This window comes from Chelon labrosus (assembly GCF_963514085.1).
Source record: "Chelon labrosus genome assembly, chromosome: 19".
Taxonomy (NCBI): Eukaryota; Metazoa; Chordata; class Actinopteri; order Mugiliformes; family Mugilidae; genus Chelon; species Chelon labrosus.
The window spans coordinates 13,809,909-13,834,340 of NC_140352.1; the positions used below are offsets into that span (position 1 = coordinate 13,809,909).

The 24,432-nt window shown below is 40.1% G+C and overlaps 1 protein-coding gene across 2 annotated transcripts; it reads left to right on the forward strand.

The window, feature by feature from the left end:
• Nucleotides 1–1,363: 1,363 nt before the first annotated feature.
• Nucleotides 1,364–18,768, forward strand: grb7 (growth factor receptor bound protein 7). 2 transcript variants are annotated; one of them, XM_084567737.1, is made up of 15 exons: nucleotides 1,364–1,505; nucleotides 7,178–7,352; nucleotides 7,764–7,884; nucleotides 11,215–11,371; nucleotides 11,471–11,592; nucleotides 13,070–13,144; nucleotides 13,804–13,941; nucleotides 14,075–14,185; nucleotides 14,920–15,018; nucleotides 15,122–15,205; nucleotides 15,308–15,424; nucleotides 15,959–16,031; nucleotides 16,108–16,195; nucleotides 16,604–16,697; nucleotides 17,453–18,768. In XM_084567737.1, the coding sequence occupies exons 2-15, from the start codon at nucleotides 7,183–7,185 to the stop codon at nucleotides 17,597–17,599; spliced, it is 1,596 nt and encodes a 531-aa protein (XP_084423863.1). In that variant the 5' UTR covers nucleotides 1,364–1,505; nucleotides 7,178–7,182; the 3' UTR covers nucleotides 17,600–18,768. The 2 variants fall into 2 exon arrangements, with proteins under 2 accessions (XP_084423863.1, XP_084423862.1); XM_084567736.1 differs by lacking the exon at nucleotides 1,364–1,505 and having other exon boundaries at nucleotides 6,892–7,352.
• The last annotated feature ends 5,664 nt before the right edge of the window (nucleotides 18,769–24,432 follow it).

Below are 24,432 nucleotides of genomic sequence, written 5' to 3' on the forward strand. Positions count from 1 at the left end.
ATTATCCTGGTCTCATTTGTAAAACTAATCGCATTAATAGAGGTTATTCTTCATCATTGTTTATTATTTGTTCCCGGTGTAAATTTGACTTTGTGATCACCCGTGGTCTGGAAAATGGATCACGAGCCGCTCCCGTTGAGACTGAAATGTTTCCCCAGACTTTATGCAGTGCTGTGTGTTGAGCAGTCTGTAAATGTGTAGCTGAAACTGAGAACTGTTGGTTAAACTTTACACAGAGATGTGCAGAAAAACAAACTGGTCAGCGTCCCCCTGCAGATCCAACCTCTAGGTGGAGACAAAGAACCACCGTCAAAGGCACACGTGTACTTTTTAAACCAGATGTTTAAAAGAACACCCTAAAACTAAACAAAAAATAAGATCTAACCAAAGCTTTGTGCAAATAAATAATAAACAGGCCTCCAACCAGTCATAATCAATTAATTAAGAAAGGAATAATGGATTTAAAAGGAATATTATTGTCTCCAAAAACTTAAGATGACGACTTCAAATGTTTTTAATAATATAAATATATATAATATGAATCAGAAACGTTACAAATTTTAAAGACTGGGAGATACAGCTAGTCTAATTTTAAACAGTTGTCTTACTGTTAATTAACAATTTTCTGTCTTTTTTAAAAAATAAACTAATTTTGTAAATACAATGTAAACAGGATTTTGTCTTACAGTTTTGTTTGGTCTCATGGAAAATAAAACAAATTAAATACAAGCTGATGCGAAACAGTATAAAACTGAGACATAACACTTACAATTCGATGTATAACAACCAGAAATAGACATAATCCAACCACAGAAACACAAAATAACCTTAGACCTGACAACGTTACTAGCAAAAGGTGATTCTGTACACACAGACACGCAAAAGAGCCACAAAAGGTGACACAAAAGGTGACACAAAGCAGAAAATGAGTCAGAAAATGACTACAAAGAAACACAAAACAACTACATGGGAAAGAAAACATCCATGAAGAGACTCCAAAACCAAAATACGATGAGAAGAACCCAAAAGAGACACAAAACAACTAGAGAGAAACATAAAAAGGCCTATAGACACACAAAAAGAGACACAATATGATGCAAAACAACCACAAGGAGTCAAAAATGACCACAAAGAGACACAGGATAAACAGAAATAAGTATTTCAACCTATGGCTCTTGGTCTTAAACTTGTCTCATACATTTACTCGTTAGTGTGTGTGCGTTTTGTTTATTGCTCCAAAATCAGATAGGTACACTGAGCTACATGAACCCGGAAGACATTAAAACCCACAAACGGCTCCAGCGGCCTCAGAGAGGGAGGGGCGGGCTTACCGTGCACACCTGTTGGACAAGCTCCTCCCTCCCCTCCGCTCTCTCTCTGTCTTTGACATCGTGTGGTGGCATCCAGCTTTATTTGCCACACGCTAACAAACACAGAGCTCAGCATCAGATGGTGAATTGAACAAGATGGCTGATAGCTGAAACCGCCGAGTTACGAGTCCACAGGTAAGTCCTCAGACATGCTAACAAGCTAGTTAGCTTGAACAGGTGCCGGGCGGAATTTTTACCGCGGATAAAAAGTGTTTATAAAGAGATTGTGTCAGCCGAAGTTAGCCGAATATATCACTATATTAGTGTTAACTCAGTAAAAGTACTGTGAAGTCGAAAAGTGTATTATTAAGACAGAGGATTGTGTTTTTTACAGTTTCAGTATGAGGGTCTGGCGCTGTGCCTCCACCTCACCTGTTTTAACTTTTAAGTTTTATTTGGGCCACCAGTTTGAGGTGAGACGAACTTAGCCGAATGCATCACAATATTCGTGTTAACTGACTAAAAGTGTCTTGTAGTGGATAAAGTGTGTATAAAGACAGACAAGTGATTTTTTTACGGTTTCAGTATGAGGGTCTGTTGCTGTGCCTCAAACTCACCTGTCCTAGCTTCTAAGTCTTTATTAACACCACATATTGTTCATAAACTGTCTGTATTGTTGCTCACTTCCTACTGTAGTGTAATACTGTAGTCTTTGTTAGACATTTACACAATTAGACCATATATATAATTAAGAAATCAGGTCTGGTCGCTGTACTGGGAGAAAATAGTTCGCATATACTTGAAAAACACTTTAAACTGTGTGAATACTTCTGAAATAATGAGTTGATTAGGCAATCACTGGGGGATTTATTTTGAGCTATTGTAATTAAAGTTTAAATCGTTTAATCAAGGAGAAAAAAAAATCACATTTTACCTTCTCAAATGTGGCATTTTGCTCCTTAAAAATGTAATGTCATTGGGTGAATCTGACACTTAATTAGCTTACCAAGGAAACTATTCAGACTAATCAATAATGAAAATTAGCATGAGTTGCAGTATTAGTCAGATTATTAAAGCTATTTATTTCAGAAGTAATCAGACAGAAATCAGTGCTGATGTTTGGCTGGCTGTTATATGGGGGGGCATGTTTAACTGTATAAATGTCCAAAAATAATGTCCAAAAATAATTAAACAGTCACTGTCGGATTCATTGGAATCTCTTTTAATTAAGATTAGATAACAACAGATAAGAATTTGTTGCAGCATTAGATTATTAAAACTATTTTACAAGAATTGGACGAATATAAGTGCTGATAATTGTGCATTATATTGCAAGTTTAGCTGTATAAATGTGCAAAATTAATAAAATAAATCAGGCAGTTGGGGGAGGATTTATTTAAAACTATTTTGATTAAAGTTTAGGCCATTTAATCAAGAAAAAAAATAATTTCAGCTTCTAAAATGTGATGATTTGCTCAGTTAATCAGCATATCAAGAAAAAAAACATAAATGTCAAATTAATCAGTAATGAAAATGAACATTAATTGCAGCATTAGTCAGACTATTAAAGCTCTTTGTTTTACAAGAATCAGACGGCTGTAAGTGCTGATTAATGCACGTTATACTGCAAATAGGGCCGTCATATTAAAAGGAAAAAAGCACTTGTAAAGGTTGAAAAATAGTAATTCGGCAATCACTGGAACATTTATTAAGTTTGTCATTTAATAAAATAAAAAAAAAAATCTCCAGCATGTGCTGATGATTGTGTGATATACTGAACGCTGTGGCTCTTTCAACTTTACTGCAGCGACTAATTGATTAGTCAGTCACCTCTACTGATCTATTGTTAACAGTGTAAATCCAACAAACAGACAATTATTGACTCGTTCCAGCTGATCAAAGATTCACTCCTTTTCTGTTTTTACGCTTATTCTTTACTTTCCAGACAATCCAAATATAATGAACAGACTGTAGTTGAGTCTTTGCTCTAAGGTCCGCTGCTGCTTTTCTTCTTTAGACACATATACACCTGTTCACACACAGCTTTTTCAAACCTCTACCGGCTGCTGGGTGTTCGTGTTGCTGCTGCTGCTGCTGCTGTGTGGTGAATAAAGGAAATATTCTATGTTGAGTCTGTTTGTGAACCTGCAGACTTCCAGCAGCGCTCATCACGTGCTGCGTGATCTGCGCGGCAGTAAGACACCCAACAAGTCTGCAGCACGGTTGTACTGGGTATCGTTACAGATCACCTGAATCAGTTCGAGACTTAAGGTGCAGATTCATTTTGATTAATTTAAAGATATTTTATTTTTGAAATGATATTCTTTAGTTTTGAAAAGGATTCCACAAAACTAATGCTGTCATTGGCTCCAGAGTCACGCTTTGGATCTAATCTTGTTGCTAGAGACTGGAGATGAGTCTGCAGGAAATGGGAGATATTTTTAAGAACCATTAAGATCCAAGGGTTTTATGAATCATATATCAGATCTTTGAAATGAAGAATGATTTGAATTAGAAAATCTATTTACAGCACAGAGTGTTTATATAGAAGAGCGAGTTCAGTGATGATGATGATGATGATGATGATGAAGATGGGTCCGATGGGGGTTTTCATATAAATTCTTAAAGTAGAAAAAAAGTGCAGAATCAAACAAATTAAACTGGAGTATAATGCTTTTGTCTTTGTTTATTAAATAATTTAATCACATTGTACATATTTGTGAGGTGCAACAGTAAGTGCACCTTTGCTTTCAGTATCTAATGTGACCCCCTTGTGCATCAATAACATCAGTTAAGCAATTTTAGTTGTGATCTTGGAGCTGATTAACTGTTTTGTAATATTCAGAGAGGTGTTTCTGTTTTTTTTTACCTTCCTAAATATTTTACATCCAACCCCTAATGAAGGGTAGATTTACTGCAGAGCTGTTAGACTGCGTTAGTTTTAGATAGGTGTACCTAAACTGGCACTCACAAATGAATTGACCCATTCAGGTGGAGTTCAGCAACATCTCACAGTCATGACTGAGACTACAGTAATCTGTATATTGCGCGTTTTGACAGAAGCTTCTGTTTAAAATGTGAAGTGACAGCTGCTCAGGTTGTAGGTTATTGATAACGGGGTTCCTGGTGGGATTGATTGAAATGTCCTGGGGCAAAAACAAAACACTTACTCAACATTGTGAAGTCTGCAGGGAGACGTTGTAGGCTACAAATGCGGTGAAGTTTTAATACTGTTTGGTTCCTTTCTGATCATTTCACCTGCTAATAAAACCCGACCCGGATTTGTCAACCTTTTCTGCATCAAATCAACATTTGGAGCTCATTAAGGTCACAGTCGTAGATCAGGTGACAGAAAAATCACTGTGCTCCAACACTTCATATCGTTTTCAGGCTGTGAACGTTAATCAAGCTTCAGAGCATGAAGGAGGTGTCACTAAAAACTGTCATGTTGCTGTTTATGTTCCCAACAGCAATACAGTCTTTGACTATTTATAATCCCAAATTAATCACTCTTTTTTTTTTTAATCTGTTCTAAATGGAGCTTAAATAGATATTTAAATAGATGTTTTTTTTTTAATCCTCTCATCAACATGGGAGTGAACAACCCCATGTTCTTAATATATAACTAACAATGGCCGATCCTGGCCAAAATATTCTGCAGAATAACCTCAAAGGTGCATGCTCCAAGAATGTGCTGCATCTAAAGCACGGTTTATACCTCTGCAGGACATAGACGGCATAACCTACGCACGTAGCCTATGCTGGTGCGAGCCATTTATACTTGTACGCTCGTCAGTCTTGCTCGCTCTGTAAAAACGCCACCCAAACGCTAGTCGGTGATGTGTCTCGTTTGCCAGTCGTGTTAATTTTTGTTTCTACTTCCTGCTTCACTTTCAACAATGGCGACTGAAACGTTCACTGACTAGTCATACAAATATTTGTGTCTCCGAACCTCCTCAGTTAAGCTTTCCTCGATGTGTTCCATCTTTATTGATGCAAAACAATCACTTCGAAAATTGCGGAGCCAGAGAAGCAGCCGGAAGGAAATACTAAAGCGGAAGCACGCTACTACCAAGCGGACCAATCACAGCGTCACTTTTCATTTCTGGGGAGTCGCATGACAGACTACACTGTTAGGGTCTGCATAGGGTCTGGGCTGTCGTCGTAGCTAAGGTGTCAAATTGATGCAGAAGTGTAAACTGCACATAAGCTGTAAACTTCTCAGTCTGGTCTGCCCTTGGTGAGGGGAGGAGGGCTCTCTGTATTGCCTGCGTGCTAGCATGTGGTGTCTGGGACTCTGGTTGTGGCTTGGTTCATGTTGATAGTGAATGGAAGGTTGCTTGGGCTTTGGGGCTGAGCTTCCAGAGGTTTGGTTCTGCTCGCCGTTCACAGTGTTGCTACTGCAGCACTTCCTGATTTCCCAATCTAAGGGTCGGTCCGAGGGTCAAATCATAGAACATATGTGCTTTAAAAAAAGAAAGAAGATTTCACTGTTTCAAACAGCACAGTAGTGAAATTATAATGCGAATCAAAGTTTATAATCTGAGCTTTGTGCAGAGCAGAGATCAATAAATAAACAATAACTTAATGTGTGTGCTTTCATTGAGAGCAAGAGACTTTACAGCTTGTTCGAAAATGTGTACCATCTCCCCAAATCATGACGCACACACAAAAAACAGCTGTTTATGGTTCTGATCCAGTGGTAGGTAGAGATCCATTAGAGACAACTGTTACAATATTCTACTGACCAGATAATGGCGCTGTTTATTTACATTCAGAGAAACTTAGATTGGATCTCAAGTGTTGGCTGCGGACAAAACACATTTTAATGCCACGTGTGAACACATGAACTTTAAGCCGGTCACTTGCATTTGGATTTCCCAGGTCAGATGTTAATGTAAGGTCTGAACGGGGCCTTGGAGACTTCATATGAATAATGAAATGTTTTGCCAACATAACTTCACTTGTAGACGGTTAGAGGGGCCGTAACATGTGTTTAATGATTTCTAGACTTTTATCGGTCAGTGTTTTGTTGCTGGCGAGTGTTTGCACTGGAGGAAATGTTCTTGTTATTCAGCAGCAGGTGTTTGTTTTGTATTGTGTTCAGATTAATCTCTGGCCGTCTGCCATGTCGGCCTATTTTGAGCGACGAAAGTGTGAGTCAGTTGTGTTGTTGTTACGAAAGTCATGTTGTTTATCACCATTGTGCGTTTGGACAAAATACCGGCTTCCGTTAATCAGGTGCACATCGAGAAACCTGTCAAGCTGCATACCAGAAGTGATAATGGAAAGATTTGATATGACTTATTTCTCCCGATGCCAGATATTCCGTGATTGCAGCCTCTGTGTTGGGATAATCTGCTCCAATTACTTGTTTAATCCTAAACGGAATATTTTATAGTTGGTGGGACAAAAGATGACATTGACTCAGGTGATGTGTGTATATTACGTCACTGTTAATCTTCTGTCCATCACCTCATAAAGCCAGCCCAAACAATCTGATAGGTGTGGCACACCTTTGTTTGAGCATTATCACTTCTCTACACAGAGACTTCAGACCGAGTTATTTTTTTCTTTTTAATAAATCTCTTTCAACAAATGGCACAATAGTTAGGAATAGTAGAGGTTTTACTGTGACAACGTCTTCTTTCATGGTGCACTTATTTCTCTTGTTATATTTCTGCGATCCTGTACTCAGGGCTGTCCATCACAGCTCTCGGTGTGTTCCTTAAATTAAGGTCAGTAATAGTTTGCATGTGGATTTCCCTAGAGAGCTCACTGCAGCATCACATCAGCTCTAACAGCTGACCTCAGCAGTAGTCGACTGTGGCTAAAAGCTAACTATATGTCTGCCTCCTTCCCACCAGGTAACATGATGGAGGTGGCGGGTTCCTGGACAGAGGTCTTTGAGGGCTCGGAGAGGATGGAGGAGTCTGGAGGAGAGGAGCTACTCTTGGGCAGCTCCACTCTGACTCTAGCTCCTCTGGTGGCCGACTCGCCGACTGTTCGCCGCTCGGAGCCCATCCTTATCGCCTCGAACAGGTACGACCGGCACCGACGAGTGCCGTTACTCACTGTACGGCGGAGTGAGTCACTGAGCTTCTGGAGGCGGCAGTGGTTGTTGACTCAAGTCAGTGACTCAGGCCAGGAATCGTCTGACGTTTAAAGAAGTGACTAGTTTCTGTTCAAGCTGCCGATACTCTCAGAGTCTCAAAGAGTCAAGTCATGAGAGTGAATGCAGGGTGGGCTGGGAACTGTCGCCACGTCTCGTAGATTTATTGTTTGGTTCCTTCTGTCTTTGTCAGGATTCATCCATCTATTCAACAGTAGAAGCTAAATAAATAAATCAGTGTCAGTACTAAACTATTCAAGCTCTGAGAACCCGGAGAAATAACTCTGACATGAGTAATTCTAACCTTGTGTCCTTTTACTCATTCAAATGTCTGTTTCCAGGACGAAGGAGTCGTACTCTTCCTCTTTCCCATCCATTCCCAACCCATTTCCAGAGCTGTGCAGCCCTTCGAAGTCTCCAGTCCTCATTAATTCACTACCACCGCAGTCCAGTAACAAACATGTAAGTCTTCTTAGTAGGCAGCCTTCTGTTTCCTTTCATTCACCATCTTAGTTTCATTTTTACTCAAATCAGTCAATAGGTATCTCCTGCTGCGTTTACATGGGCTCTAGTATTACTCTAATAGATATCAGAATAAACTGCCTCATGTCATAGCAGACTGATCAGAAGGAGTTACAGTCCGATGTAGAGGGCTGGTATAAACCTCTGATCATCTGATCTCCTAACACACATGTAAACACTTCATCTGCTGGTTTCTCTCTAGTTAGAATAAATCCATTCTTTCTGAGCACGTTTGCTCCACGTGGGGGTAAACATCAGGTGACGGTTTTCTAGGAGGGACTGGTGGAGGTAGAAAAACAAACGTTACACAGCCCAGAGGCCTGTTCCATGTCACACGTGGCCAATCCGAATCATTTCCTTATCAGAGAAGAAGCATGGCGATGTTTTTCTGGTGTCGTTTCCTCGTCGCCGACTGCCGTTAATCCAGCTTGTCGTGAACTGAAACTCAGACGAACTGGTGACTCATAAGAAACGTCACAACAGAGAACTGACCAATGTTTGTGTGACAACAGAGGGAGCACTAGTCACTGATTAAATGAATTCATGGTGACCAACTATTCATGGGGTGTGTGTTGCATTGTGGTATTGTTTTTGTTGCAATGAAACATTCATGAAAGTTCCCAAATGTTATGTTTGATTATGATAAGCCGAATAGGCACGGGACTAGTTTTACTTGGGGACCTTGTAATTTCTAATAACTACAGAGGTCGTCTGTGATCTTAATCCCGTGCGAACCGGACCCATCCGTAATTTGGAAAGTAAAAATCTCGCTGCAAATAACCCGCCGTATTTCTCCAAACTCGGAGATCCTGTGATAATACTAATCCAGTGTGAATTGGGGTGATTTTATTTATTGTTAAGAGTTTTTTTCTCATTTAAATACTAAGGGGTAGCTTGTAAATTTGCCACCAGGATCAATATAGTCTCATTACGTCATGTTTTATTTTTAAAACTATAATTTTTATTATTAATCTGAATAAATTGTCAGTCACTAAAGCTGTCAAAAAGTGTGGAGGTATGAAAGGTTTGATATTAACATGGACTGGAATTGAGAAGAAGCAGAAAGTAGAATAGACATCATAAACAGGGATAATGTCGGCCAATTTGAGTAAAACACAGAGTTTATATATCCCATGAGAATGTGTATTTTATTATTAATCTCAACCTGCAGAGTAATACAGCTGTTAACAACTGTAGAGGTTTGCTTATCCCATGCAAATAATGTTAAAGCCGGGTGCGGAAAGAAGTGGATTGGTCAGCTGTTCTTCTCTTGACTATTTCACTTCAAACTCGGTGAAACTGTTCGTAGGTGAGCAGTGGATGAAATCAGCAGCTCTCAGATGCGAAGCAGTAAACTGTATGTTTAGGATGTTTTTGAATATTCGGTCTAATCTCTCTCTTGTCACGTTATACTTTGTGCCTTAAGCACAGAAACTGACAAAGTGGACTGACCAGGTATTGAACTGCGAGGCTCCTCCCCTGTAATCCTCTCCAGATACGTAGTCATTATTTATCCTCACTCAAGCAGACACCCGTCCGACCGGTCAGGACCCGCTGACTGACAGCTGCAGGTTTCTGGTCGGGCAGGTTTGTCGTCTTTTTGGTTCGAAGTGTGCGGCTGGATCCAGACGTCGCGTCTCAAAAAGGTCCCGACATTTTAACAGCCCGTACCCAGGTCACCTCAGGGACGTTCACGGCTGCTCCTCCGATCCCGTCTCTGCTAAAACGGAGACAACTGTAGGATACAGAGAGACGGCAGGAGTAAATGTGCTCTGTATTTTTAATGAGGATTAGAGGGCTTATAAATGCACACATTCCACCTTCAGAGCAAAACAGACGCAGACAAGACTGACAATAAACATGACCCAGCCTATGTCTGAAATTAGGAGGAATTTATAAGGCCCTCTCTTTAAGTGTCGAGGCTTGTCAACAGTTTGTCTGCGTGTGTGTCACTGCGGCACAACTGACAGGTTGTTGGCTTCACATTTTGGCTACTCGTCTCGAGCAATGTTTTGCCAAAACCGCATCTAAGCTGTCATGTTCTCAGTCTGGGATTAATTAATAGTTCATGCACCAGTTCAAAATGTATAAAATTACGCCCAGAAACCATGTCATTTCCACAACATATTTTCACTCATGCAGCTCTCAAAGGGGAACTACTGTTTTTTACAACCTGGACCTTATTTCTGGCATAAAATACGGTCGTTTACTCACCGATATAACTTTTGTGTAATTTGTATTCCTTCGGAAGATAATTAGATCAGCGTATATGCATGTAGTGGGAGTGACTGGGGCACCGAAACACAGCCTCGAAATAACGTATTATCTGCCGCAAAACTCGTTCATTTCACCAATATTTTGTTATGATACGCTACTGCTATTCCCGGTTGAGTCCAGAGTTAGCTGTTATCATCATCCGGGGTCTGTAGATTGACCTACAGACCCCGGATGATGTCGTCTGACCTGGATGATTTCGTCTCTGAGCGCTGTGCGCACCCGCAGTGGTCGGCTTGTTTACCTGTAATTTGCTACTTCTCCCAAAGGAGTATAAATTACACTAAAGTTACATGGGTGAGTAAACGATCAGATTTTATGCCAGAAATAAGGTCCAGGTTGTAAAAAAACAGTAGTTCCCCTTTAAACTAGCCTGGAAACCAGAACCACTTCCCCGCCCACAATCGATGGGAACTGATTATCTCCTGCAAAGATCTGCCGGGCCAATCAAATTGTTTGGGCGGGGCTTTATGTGGTAATACAGTTGCTCAGTGCACGCGTGATCTAGGAGAACTCAAGTAGGATAAGAAAAGCCTTTATGAATCTCAAGTGGAGGAAATATTGGTTTATTTAAGATCTAGTTTTAGTTTACAAACGAATGGCTCCGATTGGTTGGAGGGCTGTCTAGTTGATGCGTTGATTGAAACATGCTCCATAATACAATCCAGATGTGTTACCAAACTTGTATTCTGATAAGAATTGAACATGTTGGACTCCCATTTATCTTTGACTCGTCTGACTAAAGAATGAGCTCCTAATATTTATCAGGTTTCCTCCTTAGTTCACTTATTTTGAAGGATTATTTTCTTTGGCACCATTTATAGACTTGAACTGTCATAGATTTATTTTGATAACCATATTGATTTGCCCAACTCTAGAGCTACTTTTTCAGAGCTACACCGTGCAAGTGTCACTGTCTGTGGTGTCCTTTTTGTTGCAACCGAGCGTTTTTAATGTGTGGTGTTGCTTAAGTAACGGATGTGAACGTCCCTTCAGCTGATAAAGGTGTATGGAGAGGACAGCCACAGCAGGTCACTGTGGGTTTCTCCAGGAGCCACAGCCAGAGAGATTTGCCACATGTTGGTCCAGACGGCTCACTGCAGCGATCAGGAGAACTGGGCTCTCCTCGAGCTCCATCCCGCGCTGGCCCTGGGTAAGACTGTGAAATGAACCTTAACCAGGAGCTGGGGGGAAATTTACAGGTGTGAAATGAACAGTTTAAAAGCTCAAACACCTCATCTCGTCTCCTCAGAGAGGTGTCTGGAGGACCACGAGGTCGTGCTGGAAGTTCGGGCGACCTGGTCTCTTAAGGGCGACACGAGACTAATTTTCTGCAAAAACTACGCCAAGTACGAGTTCTTCAGGAAACCGATGGTAAGTTTATAAAAAATAACAGCCCTTCCTTCTTCTTCTTTTTTTTTTTTAACGCTGGTACAGGCGATAAGGCCTCACGTCATGGTAGTTAGAGATCCGAGTGATTGGCAGGTTGCGTGCCGGAGCAGACGGGCTGACTTAATACCTCAGATATGACATCACATCGGCTCCGGTCTGTCGCCTGTGCTGCTGAACTGAAGCGACAGTTCACACTGGAAACTGGTTTTGGTGTCTGTAACATGTGGCCACACTGCCTCCAGAAGGCACAGCAGTGAATCTGATCACAGAGATTCATCAGCTGTCTTTTAAAGTCAGAGGTGAAATTCCAGCATGAGCAGTACATACAGTTTTATCAAGCTAACGGGATACAGGAACGGGTTATTTACGACTACAGCTAATGATCATTTTAAATATCACTTTATCCCATTGAATAATCAAAATAATCATCAAATATTCAAAGATGTTCAGTTTAGATGGTTTTTAATTGAATCAGATGAACCTTTTAGTGTCTGTCTCCCGGTTGGTTAACTGACTAATCATGTCATCTCCAGTTTCGTACTGTTTGTCAGTGTCTGCCGCGTTTGAATGATCTTAAAATTAACTTTTCTTAAAATAATTGTCTGTAAAAGGTATTTAAGTGTTCAAAATTGAATGTATATTTATATAATATTATCTCCTACCTGCTGATTTTTCTTTCCACCTGTTCATCAGTGCAAAACTGACATGTTATAAAATTCTTGACATTTTGTAGCTGAAAACAGAAAATATTTGGCCTGTTTGCTTGAAAAATTACTGAAATGTTTATTAAATAGTTTAAAAAAAAAAAAATTGCTGATGTAAATGTATTTTGATGTAAGATAAATCATCAAGAATACACTAATCCACCCATAGATCTTCTGCTTCTCCTGAGCCCTGATCTCATTCATTTGATTAATTCTAGCGTTGGACGTCACAGTACAGTAACTGTATGTGAAGCTGGAATTGTTGTATAATAGGAAAGAATTGCAGTTTATTTAGTCCCTGATTATTATCCTTCGTAATTTAAAGCGTTTTGTGGTGAAATGGGGTTTGAAATGAGATCTAAAAATTCTTCATTTAGTTGTTAAACCTGCAGAAAGCCTGCACGTAAACAAATAGCAGCAGCTGTCTCCCTCTGGGTGCGTTCAGAAATTGGACACCTGTTGGGTTTCTCTGCACACACGCCTCACTTTGCATGACTGCAAATTTACCTCGAGAGTTTGAACACTAAGTTATTATGTCGCCTTAATACTTGTTAAACAAAGGAGAACGATGCCTGAAAGGTGGATTTTATTTGCATATTGGAGATAATCGTGATCCAAAATCCTTAATCTTAGTCCAGAATCAGTTTGATGATGAAGTGGCTGCAGTGCAGATTTCATCAGAGCAGCTCCTTTGTCTTGTAAGTGAGTCAGTGCTCTGCAGGAGTTTAATGGCAGCCTCCTTCTTCCTGTCGCAGCTCTTCTTCCCAGAGAGCATGATCTCCGACAGCGCCGATGTCAGCAAGGGGATGACGTCTTCGGAGCTTATTCAGGTAAACCTGCTCAAATCAAAATTCATTCACCCGGAGACGCCACACTGAGCTTCAGGAGTCATATCGGTGAAGTCACTGAGGGTTCATACATTATTAATGATTGACACCAGTGTACAAAGAGCGTTTGGAAATCTATAAATGTAAAAAAAGGCTGTGTTTCATCTCATTTTCTCTGATTCCCACCCAGTCCTATCACAAACTTTATTTCTGATTCTTTTCTTTTTTTAGTCTATGAAGTCTTTAGTCCTTTTTGTTTTTATTCAACCAACTCTGTGTTATTCGTTTCACAAAGATGAGAAACGGGGAAAAAAAAAAAAGAGCTATCAAAATCATTTCATGTTGATCTACTAACCGATCAGTGCTTCAGCACCACGGTAGATGGATTCAAAATGGTTTTCAGGCCAATTTCATCTTCTCAGTGATGCAAAGTTTGCTGCAAAACGAGGCTGCAAATACCGCTCCCTGTGATCGCAGCTCAGATCATGTGTTTATAGAAAATAAGGCCAGATGGGGAGAAAATCTAAATCCTGCACCACAAGTGAAAACATACCACTGAGGTTTTAGTAGTAGTGTTTTTTTTTCCCTTGGTGCAGCCACATATGAAAAAAAAAATTATTTGTGGTAGAATAAATGCTCATATTGAACTGTTTACTTTTAAGAACCTGCTGAGGTCTGGGACGTGTCCAGAGATCCAGGGTTTCCTCCATGTGAAAGAACCCAGCCGTAAGTCCTGGAAGAAGGTTTACTTCTTCCTGCGACGCTCCGGACTCTACTGCTCCACCAAGGGCTCGTCCAAGGTCAGGAAGTCCAGCGTTGTAGTAACACTCACAGAACTCCACCATGAGATCCTGCCTACTTTAACTCAATGAGACTTTTTTTGTGATGTGCTGTTTTAACATGTTTATGCATAATGTTTTTTTTGGGGGCCAGGAGCCTCGTCACCTGCAGTATGTGGGCGATCTGGAAGGTTTGAACGTATACACTGTGGTGAACGGCCGTAAACTGTACGGAGCTCCCACAGACTTCACCTTCTGCATCAAGGTGAGCACTCCCTCTGGCCTTCCTTAAGATTGGATCAGGCAGGAAAATGTTCTCAACCCAGACAGAGCTGTAGGAAGGCTTCCTTCTTTCCTCTGCAACAGGAAAAGTAGACTAGTAGGTGTTGTAGACTAGGTGAGCTTCTGTGACTCTAGTTTTGGCCATGTGTCCCACATCGCCTGTCATCGGCTTTTCAGCCAGTTCAGCATGTTGAAAAGTCCAGAGCACAAGACAGGAAGTGATCAAAGTAAACAAAACACTTTTTTTGTATGTGTTGTGTATCTATTTTGAACATAAAAATCCACAAATATTTCCATAACAACACGATCAATCTAGAATTAATAAATGGTAGACCAACTAATCAGCATGATTCAGTAGAGAAACCAGCTCTGTACGATGGCTTGCAGCTCTTCCTAGCTTCCTAAAGGGAGGATAGGAAGTTAAGAAGAATTATTCCTATCTTTCTAGCCTCCTAGCTAATAGTAGCTCTTCCTGTTTCCCTAGCCTTCTAGCTAATAGTAGCTCTTCCTAGCTTTCTAGACCCTCAGCTAATAGTAGCTCTTCCTAGTGGGAGGATAGGAAGTTAAGAAGAGTTATTCCTATATTTCTAGCCTTCTAGCTAATAGTAGCTCTTCCTAGCTTCCTAGCTAATTGTAGCTTTTCCTATTTTCCCTTTTGAATGATGGATACAGACAAATGACTGACTTTTGTGTTTCGTATTTTGTGGGTTTGCACAGCCTTCCAGAAATCCCACCCGTGTTCAGGACTTGAAGATCCTGTCTGCTGACAGTGAACAGACACGAACTTGTTGGACATCTGCTTTCAGATTGTTCAAGGTACTTACTAATCAGTATTGATCAAATGCATCCTATTTGTTGATTTGTCCAAGTGTGGGCAGTATAATCAATGATTATTTTATTGTGTTTTGTGCGTGTTCAGTACGGGAAGCAGCTTCAGTGTAACTATCAACTGTCCAAGTCGGCTCCACGAAAACTGGAAGGAATGAACCTCACGGAAAGCAAAGTGAGCTGATCAGACGCACAAGATGCAGCATGGAGACCAACTGTTTGTAGTGTCATCTCCTATCAGTGAACATATTTATGGTGTGTGTGTGTGTGTGTGCAGTCAAAGTCGGAGGCGAGCCTGGTGGCCATGGACTTCTCGGGTAAAGATGGGGGACGGGTCATCCAGAACCCGACAGAGGCACAGAGCGCAGAGAGGGAGGAGGGACAAGCCTGGAGGGTGAGCATCGATGGAGGATGGAGGGGTGCACTTGAAGTTAAACATTTTTTAATAAACTAAAATGATCTCTACCCCGATCAGCCATAAATTTATGACCACTGACAGGTGGAGTGAATACCACTGATTATCTGGTAATCATGGCTCCTGTCAGTGGGTGGGACATAGGCAGCAGGTGAATGTTTTTGTCCTCAAAGGAAAAGACTGTTTCGGTCACACAAACATTTATAGTCCTTTTGACGTGTATTCTTTTAGTCCTTCCTATAGTGGCAGTAGTCCAACATTAGTTTCAAACTATACCATTAATACCGATCGTATCACTGAGTCACAGAGACCACAATGTCAGGGTCTCTGTGACCTGTAACTCAGTTTTGTAGCTATAAATCTATCCAGCATCTGTGGGCTGTTCTGGACAAACATGTCTGATCCATTGAGGCTTTGTTGAAGCAACAACACTGAACAGACCTTTGAGAAAGGAGATGTCAAATAACATGTCTTACGTTGTGACCTTTGTTTGCTTTTCTTTGTTGCTCTCAGAGGAGAGAGGCCCTGAGGTGCAGCCTGCCCAACCTGAACTCTGCTGCCAGACCTCCACCCAAGTCCACCCAAGGTATCACGCCGTCTCCCAAACCCTGACTTCTGGAAAAATAATGGCTTGCTTCAGCTTTTTCTTCATTTGTTTTTAGCCATCCACAAGACTCAGCCGTGGTTTCATGGTGGTGTGTCCAGGAAAGAAGCAGAAAGACTGATAGAGAAGCAGGGGCTGGTAGACGGGTGAGTTGAGGATTGTTCCAGATATACAGTACAATACTCAAAGCACATTTATATACAATATATGATCTGAGGGAGAAGTACAGTGAAAACAGAAGCATTTTACTACTTTTTACATTTTAGTTGATAAAAGATGTTCAATCAGACATGATTTCAGTGAAAAAGAATTTCTTGAAGATGTTTCATCCAAGTCTTCAGTTCTAAAAGACTGGTGGGGACTTTAGGGTTTAAGTACGAACATCAGAAACTCACATGACTATGGTCTGTTAATGACCAGATACTCTACTGAAGAAGCTACTTGGATGAAATGTCTTCTAGGAACTATACAAGTCCAGTTGCCCTTGTTTCAGGTTATTTTTTGGATACAAAAATGGAAAAATGGATGTTTTTTTGTTTTTTGTTTTTTTGTAGGATGTTCCTGATTCGTGAGAGCCAGCAGCATGCTCAGTGCTTCGTCCTTTCGCTGTGTTCCAAACTGAAGACCAAACATTACCTGGTGATCCCTGTGAGTTCCGCTCACTCCCTACATTTACACAAATATCCTCTGATAAACGAAGCTGGAGCTGCTCATGGGATTTAGCTTTTTTTGTATTGAAATAGGATTATTTTAAGACAGGATAAAACTATTGATCAACTAGGGAAAATATGGGTGTTACAGTATCAGGGCAAGAACAAGGTAAGAGGAAAAAAATGTATAAGAATAAATATATTAATGCTACAAGAAATATTTACAGTCACCGAACCAAGCTCAGTAACCAACTGCAGTTGGTGAAAAACCAAAGTTAATCGGAAAAAGACGCTGAAGTGGTCGAGCCTGAATATGGATTTGATAAATGTCATGAATAATGACAATGTTCAATGTTATTTACTTCTCCTGTCAGTGGTTTTAACGTCGTGGCTGATCGGTGCATATTGAGTACAAAGGGAAGAAAACAAACAAGCAAACATTTCCCTTTACACAACTGACCAACAGTGCAGAAGAAAGTACAACAAAATGTTTTTATAGAAGAAATGCACTCATTTTATAGGGACACACAGTTCAGGGAATTCAAGATTTACTACCGAAAAACACAGCGTTTTATTCAAATGTCAAAAGTCAAGATAAATGCTGATCAAACATTCAAGGAAATGGAGACAGTTGGCTTCATGACAGTTGTATTAGTAGTGGTATTACCATTTTTGGAATAATTAGTCTCCAGGTAGACATGTCTCAAAGAGCCTCATTAACTCGTCTAACTTCGTCTGTCCTCGCCTCTGCAGTGTGAGGACGGAGGCAGGAAGTACTTCACCATGGACGACGGCCTGACTCTCTTCATAGACCTCCTGCAGCTTGTGGAGTTTCACCAAATCAACAAAGGCATCCTCCCGGTCTGCCTCAAACACCCCTGCGTCTGTGTAGCGCTATAAACTATAATCGTCTCCTTCTCGCTGCTCCTCCGACTCTGCTCCTCCGACTCTGCTCCTCCGACTCTGCCCTCTTCATCCGTGATGCGCTGATGCAGTTATCAGGGCTGTAAGACGATGACTCGTGGGAAGCGAGGCTCCAGACATGAAGCATATTGCCGGCCCCTCCTCACTTTGGCATTTTTAATTATTTTCCACAACATGTGCAGCTCCAGACAGTGGCTGGGTTTTTATTCTTAATTAATGAGCCTCTCCCCCTGTAGACGGCTTAATTAGCCACGTCGGGCGGGCTTTTAGCGCTTTAGGGGACGTTTGGAGGAAGAGCTCCACCGACAGTGTGCTGCACTTTCAGTCTGATCTATGCCACAACCACGGTGATAGCTCTGACTGAGATGAACAGCTGCGGGGATTGTGACCACACCAGAGTTCAATGAGACACTGCGGCCACCAGAGGGCGCTCTGAAACAAAGCAGACAGAAAGCAGAGCAACAGAACAGGAAGTCATGGATTTCTCAGTGGGAGAGAAATGGCAAATACACTGAAGAGATTTTTTTTTTCTTCAATCATGAAAAAAAAAAAATGCCCCAGTTTGCAATCATGTAGCATGTAAAGTCACTCTCTTCTGTTTTAAAATAAGCTTTAAGAGCGGTTTCACTGCTGTATTTGCACAGTGGCTGTGAAGGAAACTGCACTGTGTTGTGTGCTGAAAGCTGAAATGTTTTGTTTTTTGATATTTAAACAAGTAAATATGTCACATAACCAGGTTTTATGAGAATATGTGTACAGAAAAACATGGAAGAACTCTTTAACTGCTGAGGAAGACTCAAGTTATGACACTTTATTTTACAGATCTTATTTTTCCTGATGTCCCACGGTGTTTTTTGGAACTTAAGTCTAGTTCAGCTCGAAATCTTATGAACTCATTAATTGATATTTTAGGGTTTACGTGTCATTATTTCCAAAATTACAGAATTCTTGCAGACTTCTCGGGAATCATCTGTAAAAATTTCACTTGTAAAGTCGAGCTGTCTTCCTTTTCGAGTTCCTTAGTTTTGTAAAGGTGCGTTTTTTGTCTTTACACTTATCGTTTACCATTTTATCATGAAGATAAAAACATTTGCAGATATAGAAAATATTAACTGTGTCCTTTTCAGACCCGTTTTATTTGTTTAATAAATAATTTCATGTTAAACATTAATCTCCTTGCATTTAAAATTGTCATGTGCTAAGATCTTTTACTTAAGTAAGAGTTGCAATGCTTCAGTTTAAGGGAAGTGGATTACGGGTACTCCTCAACTTAGTGACATTTTGCTGTCAAGGTAACGTGTCTGGGCAAACCTATTTAAAAGGTAAACTCTAGCTATGTTATGCTAAGTTATGCTAGCTTTGATTGACGCTATAATATAATATCCTTTCAGTTATTCCTCATGATTTTGCAGACGTGAAGCCAACTGGGCGTTGGCATGACCCAGACTAACTCCGAGAGGTTTATTATTACCAAACAAAAACAAAAATAGAACACAGATTTGAAAAGAATTTGTGTCGCAGAACTTGTGTTTTTTTGGGATTGTTCCTGTAAATCATCTCACAATCCCTGTGAGGTTTCTGCTGACCCTTTGGAGGGCCAAGACCCTTATGTTGAGAAAGACTAAAGTATTTAAAACTCAATAATTAGGTTTGGCTCGACCTGCTACAGGAGTAAAATGCATCCTATTAAAGTCACATATAAAAGTTCTTACAGTGAATGTTTTCAGGTCCTTTAAGTATAAATGTGAGGTATTTGTAGTTTAGATATATTTTTTTACCTTTTATTACATTATAATGCTGCACTGACAGATGCCATTTTGCTGCATTAATTTAAGTAACATTTTGAATGCATGACTTTAAGTTTTACCAATGAATTATAAATTATACCAGTGAATTCTAAAAGTAAAATGTGTTCATGAGCTCAATCTAAAGAGAAACTGGGTCATGCAGCAAGACAATGACCCCAAGAAGTCGTTGTAGAAAAGAATGATTAAAGAAGATCAAAATTAATATTAAATTTAATATGGAATATCGAGTCAAAGTCCTGACCTTAATCCGAGAGAAATCTTGTGGAAAGACCATAAGAGAAACCCAACATCTCAGAACTGAAGTGGTTCTGTACTGAGGAATGGGCTAAAACTGTTCAGCAGTTACCGGAAACCGGAACTAAACGTTTCTGGTTTCCGGTAACTGCTGATCAGTCATGTTTATTTGCTGATATTAGTATTTCAGTTTCACTTATTTGGTTGGGTTCTCTTTGAAAATTCACTGATGTTTTGAAACATTTTTATGCAGAAATGCAGAAGATTTTGCAGCACTGTATATGTGAGGTCTCTCTTTTTTTTAACAAGATATATAAATAAACCATTACTACACTTAGTTTATCCCAGAAACTATATAACTTATCACACATAATAAATATAACAATACAATAGATGTTCATTTGGGTATGCTAAGTTATATCCATAATTTTATACCGTTATCACATCAAGCTGGAACATATGCCATTTCTCTTTCTCCTTGTTTTGTACATTACCAGAGTCACATGGAATTAGGTCATGTCACTTAGGTAATTTACTTTCACAGCAAGGTCCAAGTAAAATTATGTTTTCTTATGCTCTCCCAATATACCCGAATTCACCAGGCAGAATTCTTCCACCACTGCTGTCAGTCAATGCATCTGAAATGTAGTGAAGTGCTTTAATTAAACACTTGAGTCCTTAATCAGCGCTGAGTTGAAACAGATGTTACTTAAACATTTCATGAGTTAGACTGAACATGGCGAGATTATCGTGAAGCCTTTATGTGGCTAAAACTAACTTAAAAAAAAATAGAGAGATATCTAGAAGCTGATTGGCTGAGCGACATGAAAAGGCTGCAGGTTATTGTGCTCAGATCTCAGATCCTCTGTGGCTGCACGAGCTAAGGAGCTGATCTCACTAGTGACCTGTTCTGCATTTGTGTGTATGTACTCAAATACCAGCGTGCTTGGGTAACCCTTCCTTCTCCTCCTCATCATCATCAGCAGCAGCAGCAGCAGCAGCAGCAGCAACCGCCCAGAGTGGCTGAGACGTTGCCTTGGCGACAAATTTTCCTCTGTTGGGCGAGATGGGCAGGTAAAATTAAAGGGTGAAAACAGACGCAGGAGGCGAGTCAGGAAGGCTTCAAAGAGAACCCTGCGAATGTGCTGCTCAGGCGGTGGATGGACTGAAGATAGTTCAATGAAGCCTGGGACATGATTTTTGTTCTCTCTAGTCTGAACTTAGTCTTCATTATTTTCTGTCTTCTCTTCTGCTCAAAAATTTGAGCCAAGGCAACGCAGAAGTTATGTGGAAGGAACTGGCCAGATGGTGGCGCCTTAATTAAGGCCAGAAAAAGGCCATTTTTGAGTTTACCACGCCCCTCGTACCCTAAGTTCAATCAACTTGTAGGGTGTTATAACAGTTCCAAGTACTTGTATTTGTCTTGGAGCTATGATATATTCATAGTCCTCAGTTATTTCCCTTAATATATAATATTATTTGAATTTCTTTTGAGGAGGTGACCGCCAGTTTTAAAATCAAATATCTAATATTCAAATTTTAAACTAATACTGAATTGATTTTGATCATCTTTTTCTTTTAGGCTGTGAAATATATGTAGATCACATTATGCTTGTAAAGGTGTCTATTATAGTGTCTAAGGTGTGTTGTTGCGTTCATGCTACAACTGGTCTCCCAGGTGACAGGTGCAGGTGGGCGGGCACTAAATGAAGGTGGGCTCGTCCAAAATGGCGCCGTTTCTCTTTTTCTTTTTTTCTTTTGGTGGTGAAAGTGTGATGTCAACGTTTCCTGACTCAACATATTTTTCTGCGTGTTTTTGTTCCAGAAATAAGCAAAGATAATGGAGTTAAAACAGGTGATCCAGCGGCTAACGGTGAGTTTGTTTGTTAATTTGTGTGTTTACCTTGTTGTTGTTGTTGTGTACTCACATTGTGATGCTTGCTGCGTTCGGTTAGCAGCTCACAGCCTATGTAGAGGAAGATATTGATTTAATTTCGATGTAAAGGTGTTTTTAGGAGGATGTCATTGTATTTAAGGTGGCCATTTAATACATGAATTGACCACAGGCTAACTAGACGATCACCATCAGTGTTTGCCCTTTACCTCTAGCGGCCATACCACCAGTGGCCACTAGATGGCAACACAAGACAAAAGTTCAGGACTTGCACTGAGTTATAACCATTGGTTATAACATTTTCAAATTCAATTCAAATGTTGTGCTTGTGGATAAGGAAAAAGAAGACCACGAAACGGAAATCTCCATGTTTAAGAAGCTGGAATGCTAAAATAATGTTTTAATGGCGACTGACTCATCGGTTAATGGCATGGCCGGTTTGATTCTTAGAATGACACTACAGTAAACTGAACATTTGGTTGAACAAAACAATGTGAAGACTTGGCCTAACCTGGCTCATATTTGGATTTCAATATGGGGCATGGTTAAACCGTCAGAGATAAAAAAACAAAAAAAAAAAAAACTGCAAGTGGATAGCAACCAATCAAGAGCAACAAAACATCCTGCTTATCGACAACGCCTATATCCAAAAAAACACAAACAAACAAGATGAAACAAGGACAGATGAACTTGTAAGGTTTGTTGAAGATGTTTTAGCCACTCATCCAAGTGATTTATTCCGTGGCCCTTCAATGGTAGGGTCTGGAGACACCAGATGTTCCTATTTGAACCTGGATGAAACGTCTTCAAGAAGCTCTCCAGTTTCCTTCATTTCAGCTTTTTCATTTTTTATTTTTATGTAACAACCAGATACTCACCTGTGATTGGAGGAAACTGTTGTGATCCTGTTTCCAATGAATGGTGCTCTACCGACCCATTAATGTCCAGAGACCCCAGTCTCAAGGTGTGAACAGGTTTTGAAACCTGGCTGAAACTCCTTGCGGACAGATTTTAAGAATGTTGTGAATTAATGACGGATTATAATCCAACATTTCTTTGTAATTTATGGAGTTACAGCAGAAGTATGGGCAGGTCATTGATAGCTTGGCTACAGTCTGGGACAGCACTGCGCAGACTCTGGCGCCACCCGTATCCTCTGAATACTTATGCAGTCACGTATTTTACTTTATATATTTGAATTAATTGACGATACTATGTAGAATTCTTTTTTCTCCTTAAAAGTAAACTTTTTCTTTTGTAATTTTCTTTTGGTCCAAAAACATTTATCTTTTATTCCATTTATAAAAGAAATAAAAAGGGAAAACACCAAAGGTGGGGAATTTTATACACAGTGTACATAAAACAACATAATGAGCAGGTTTATTGGTAGTGAAAATAACGGGTACAGTATGTCTTGTCTGGCTGCCGCCTTTGTTCATGACAAAGGAGAAAGCTGCTGTTTGTTTTCGTTCAACCTCTGCAGACATTTGCTTTATTTACAGTTGCACTCAGACAAAAAAAAAGAGCGTCATCCTAATTCAACTAGCTTTTCATTTATTGAATACACGTCTGCAGTTTCCCACTAGTTGTCTCACCTTGTTGCCATGGCTTCTTTTGACAGCAACAAGACGAGCAGCTCAGGTGAAGTGCAGATACAGAAATGTGCTCAAATTGAAATATGCTCAGCTGAGTGTGCCGTTGTCCTTTTGCCTTTTGCTTGGTGCATGCTGGGATAGCTCTGAGTGCCCCGGTGGCCTTGAATAAACAGGCGGGATGGATGGACTGGGCATAAATTCATATTGCTTTAGAGGATGTACACAGCATCCAGGATGTGTGCATCCACCAGCTTCACCTCGTGCATAGTGGCTTTTTTTCCCCCCGCGAAATCCACTTGCACATAAGACAGAAACATCATCTGACTTCACACTAATGACGGTAATTTAGTTGTTGTCATTTTGATGAAAATGTGTCATCAGTTTTAGTCGACAAAAACATTTTTCATCTTGTTTTTCATTTTTTATTTTTATGTAACAACCAGATACTCACCTGTGATTGGAGGAAACTGTTGTGATCCTGTTTCCAAAGAATGGTGCTCTACCGACCCATTAATGTGAGTTGTCGTGTTCTTCATAAATTTTTAAAGCATTTTTAGGCCACAGCAGTTGCCACGTTTGTGTATGGTCACCATGGTTACATGTTTTTTTTTTTTTTTCTGGTCAATCTTGAGGTCAATTAAAAGGCTCAGTGTCCATGTCCCTGTACTCTGTTGTGACACAACAGACGGGCTCTCCTTCCAGTAAATCCAGTTGACGATTTCCTCACTGCAAAAAGTGAAATCTAACTAAGATGAAATATCTTAAATCAAGGCAAAATATGCTTGTTTTTTGTCAACCAAGATAATTCTTCTGTATTAGAGCATTTGACTCAAGTGTTTTGTTCCTAAATTATCTTAAAACGCAATTAAGGTGATAAGGTGAACACAAATGGAGTGGCAGTGGCGGTAACACTGACATCAAGAAGAGCGAGTTTAAGTTAATCCTGCATAGAAACAGCTGGTGACGCTCCTTTAAGATAACAAGACACACATGTCAGCACCTGTGAAAACTAGGGATCTCCCAATTGGTATGAGTAGCGATGTGTCTCAATATTGTTCTCATCTGTACCTCTGTTCTTGTGAAACGTCATCGGTCTCTACCCGAGTACTGTTCCAATACAAAGCTAACAAGATAATGGTGATGATTGGCTAAGCGTTGATGATTTATGTCCATTTATGTCCAGAGCCTTATTTATGAGTGAATTAATTAGTCAGTATCTTGAAAACGAAGTAAGACACCAACTGGATACATGGAAACTTTGTTAAGTTTTGTCCAGTA

Coding starts and splice junctions, on each gene's coding strand:
- grb7 (XM_084567736.1), top strand. CDS start 7,156: ATGTCTGCCTCCTTCCCACCAGGTAACATGATGGAGGTGGCGGGTTCC. Junction 7,353..7,763: donor ATCCTTATCGCCTCGAACAG/GTACGACCGGCA, acceptor GTCTGTTTCCAG/GACGAAGGAGTCGTACTCTT. Junction 11,372..11,470: donor CCATCCCGCGCTGGCCCTGG/GTAAGACTGTGA, acceptor TCGTCTCCTCAG/AGAGGTGTCTGGAGGACCAC.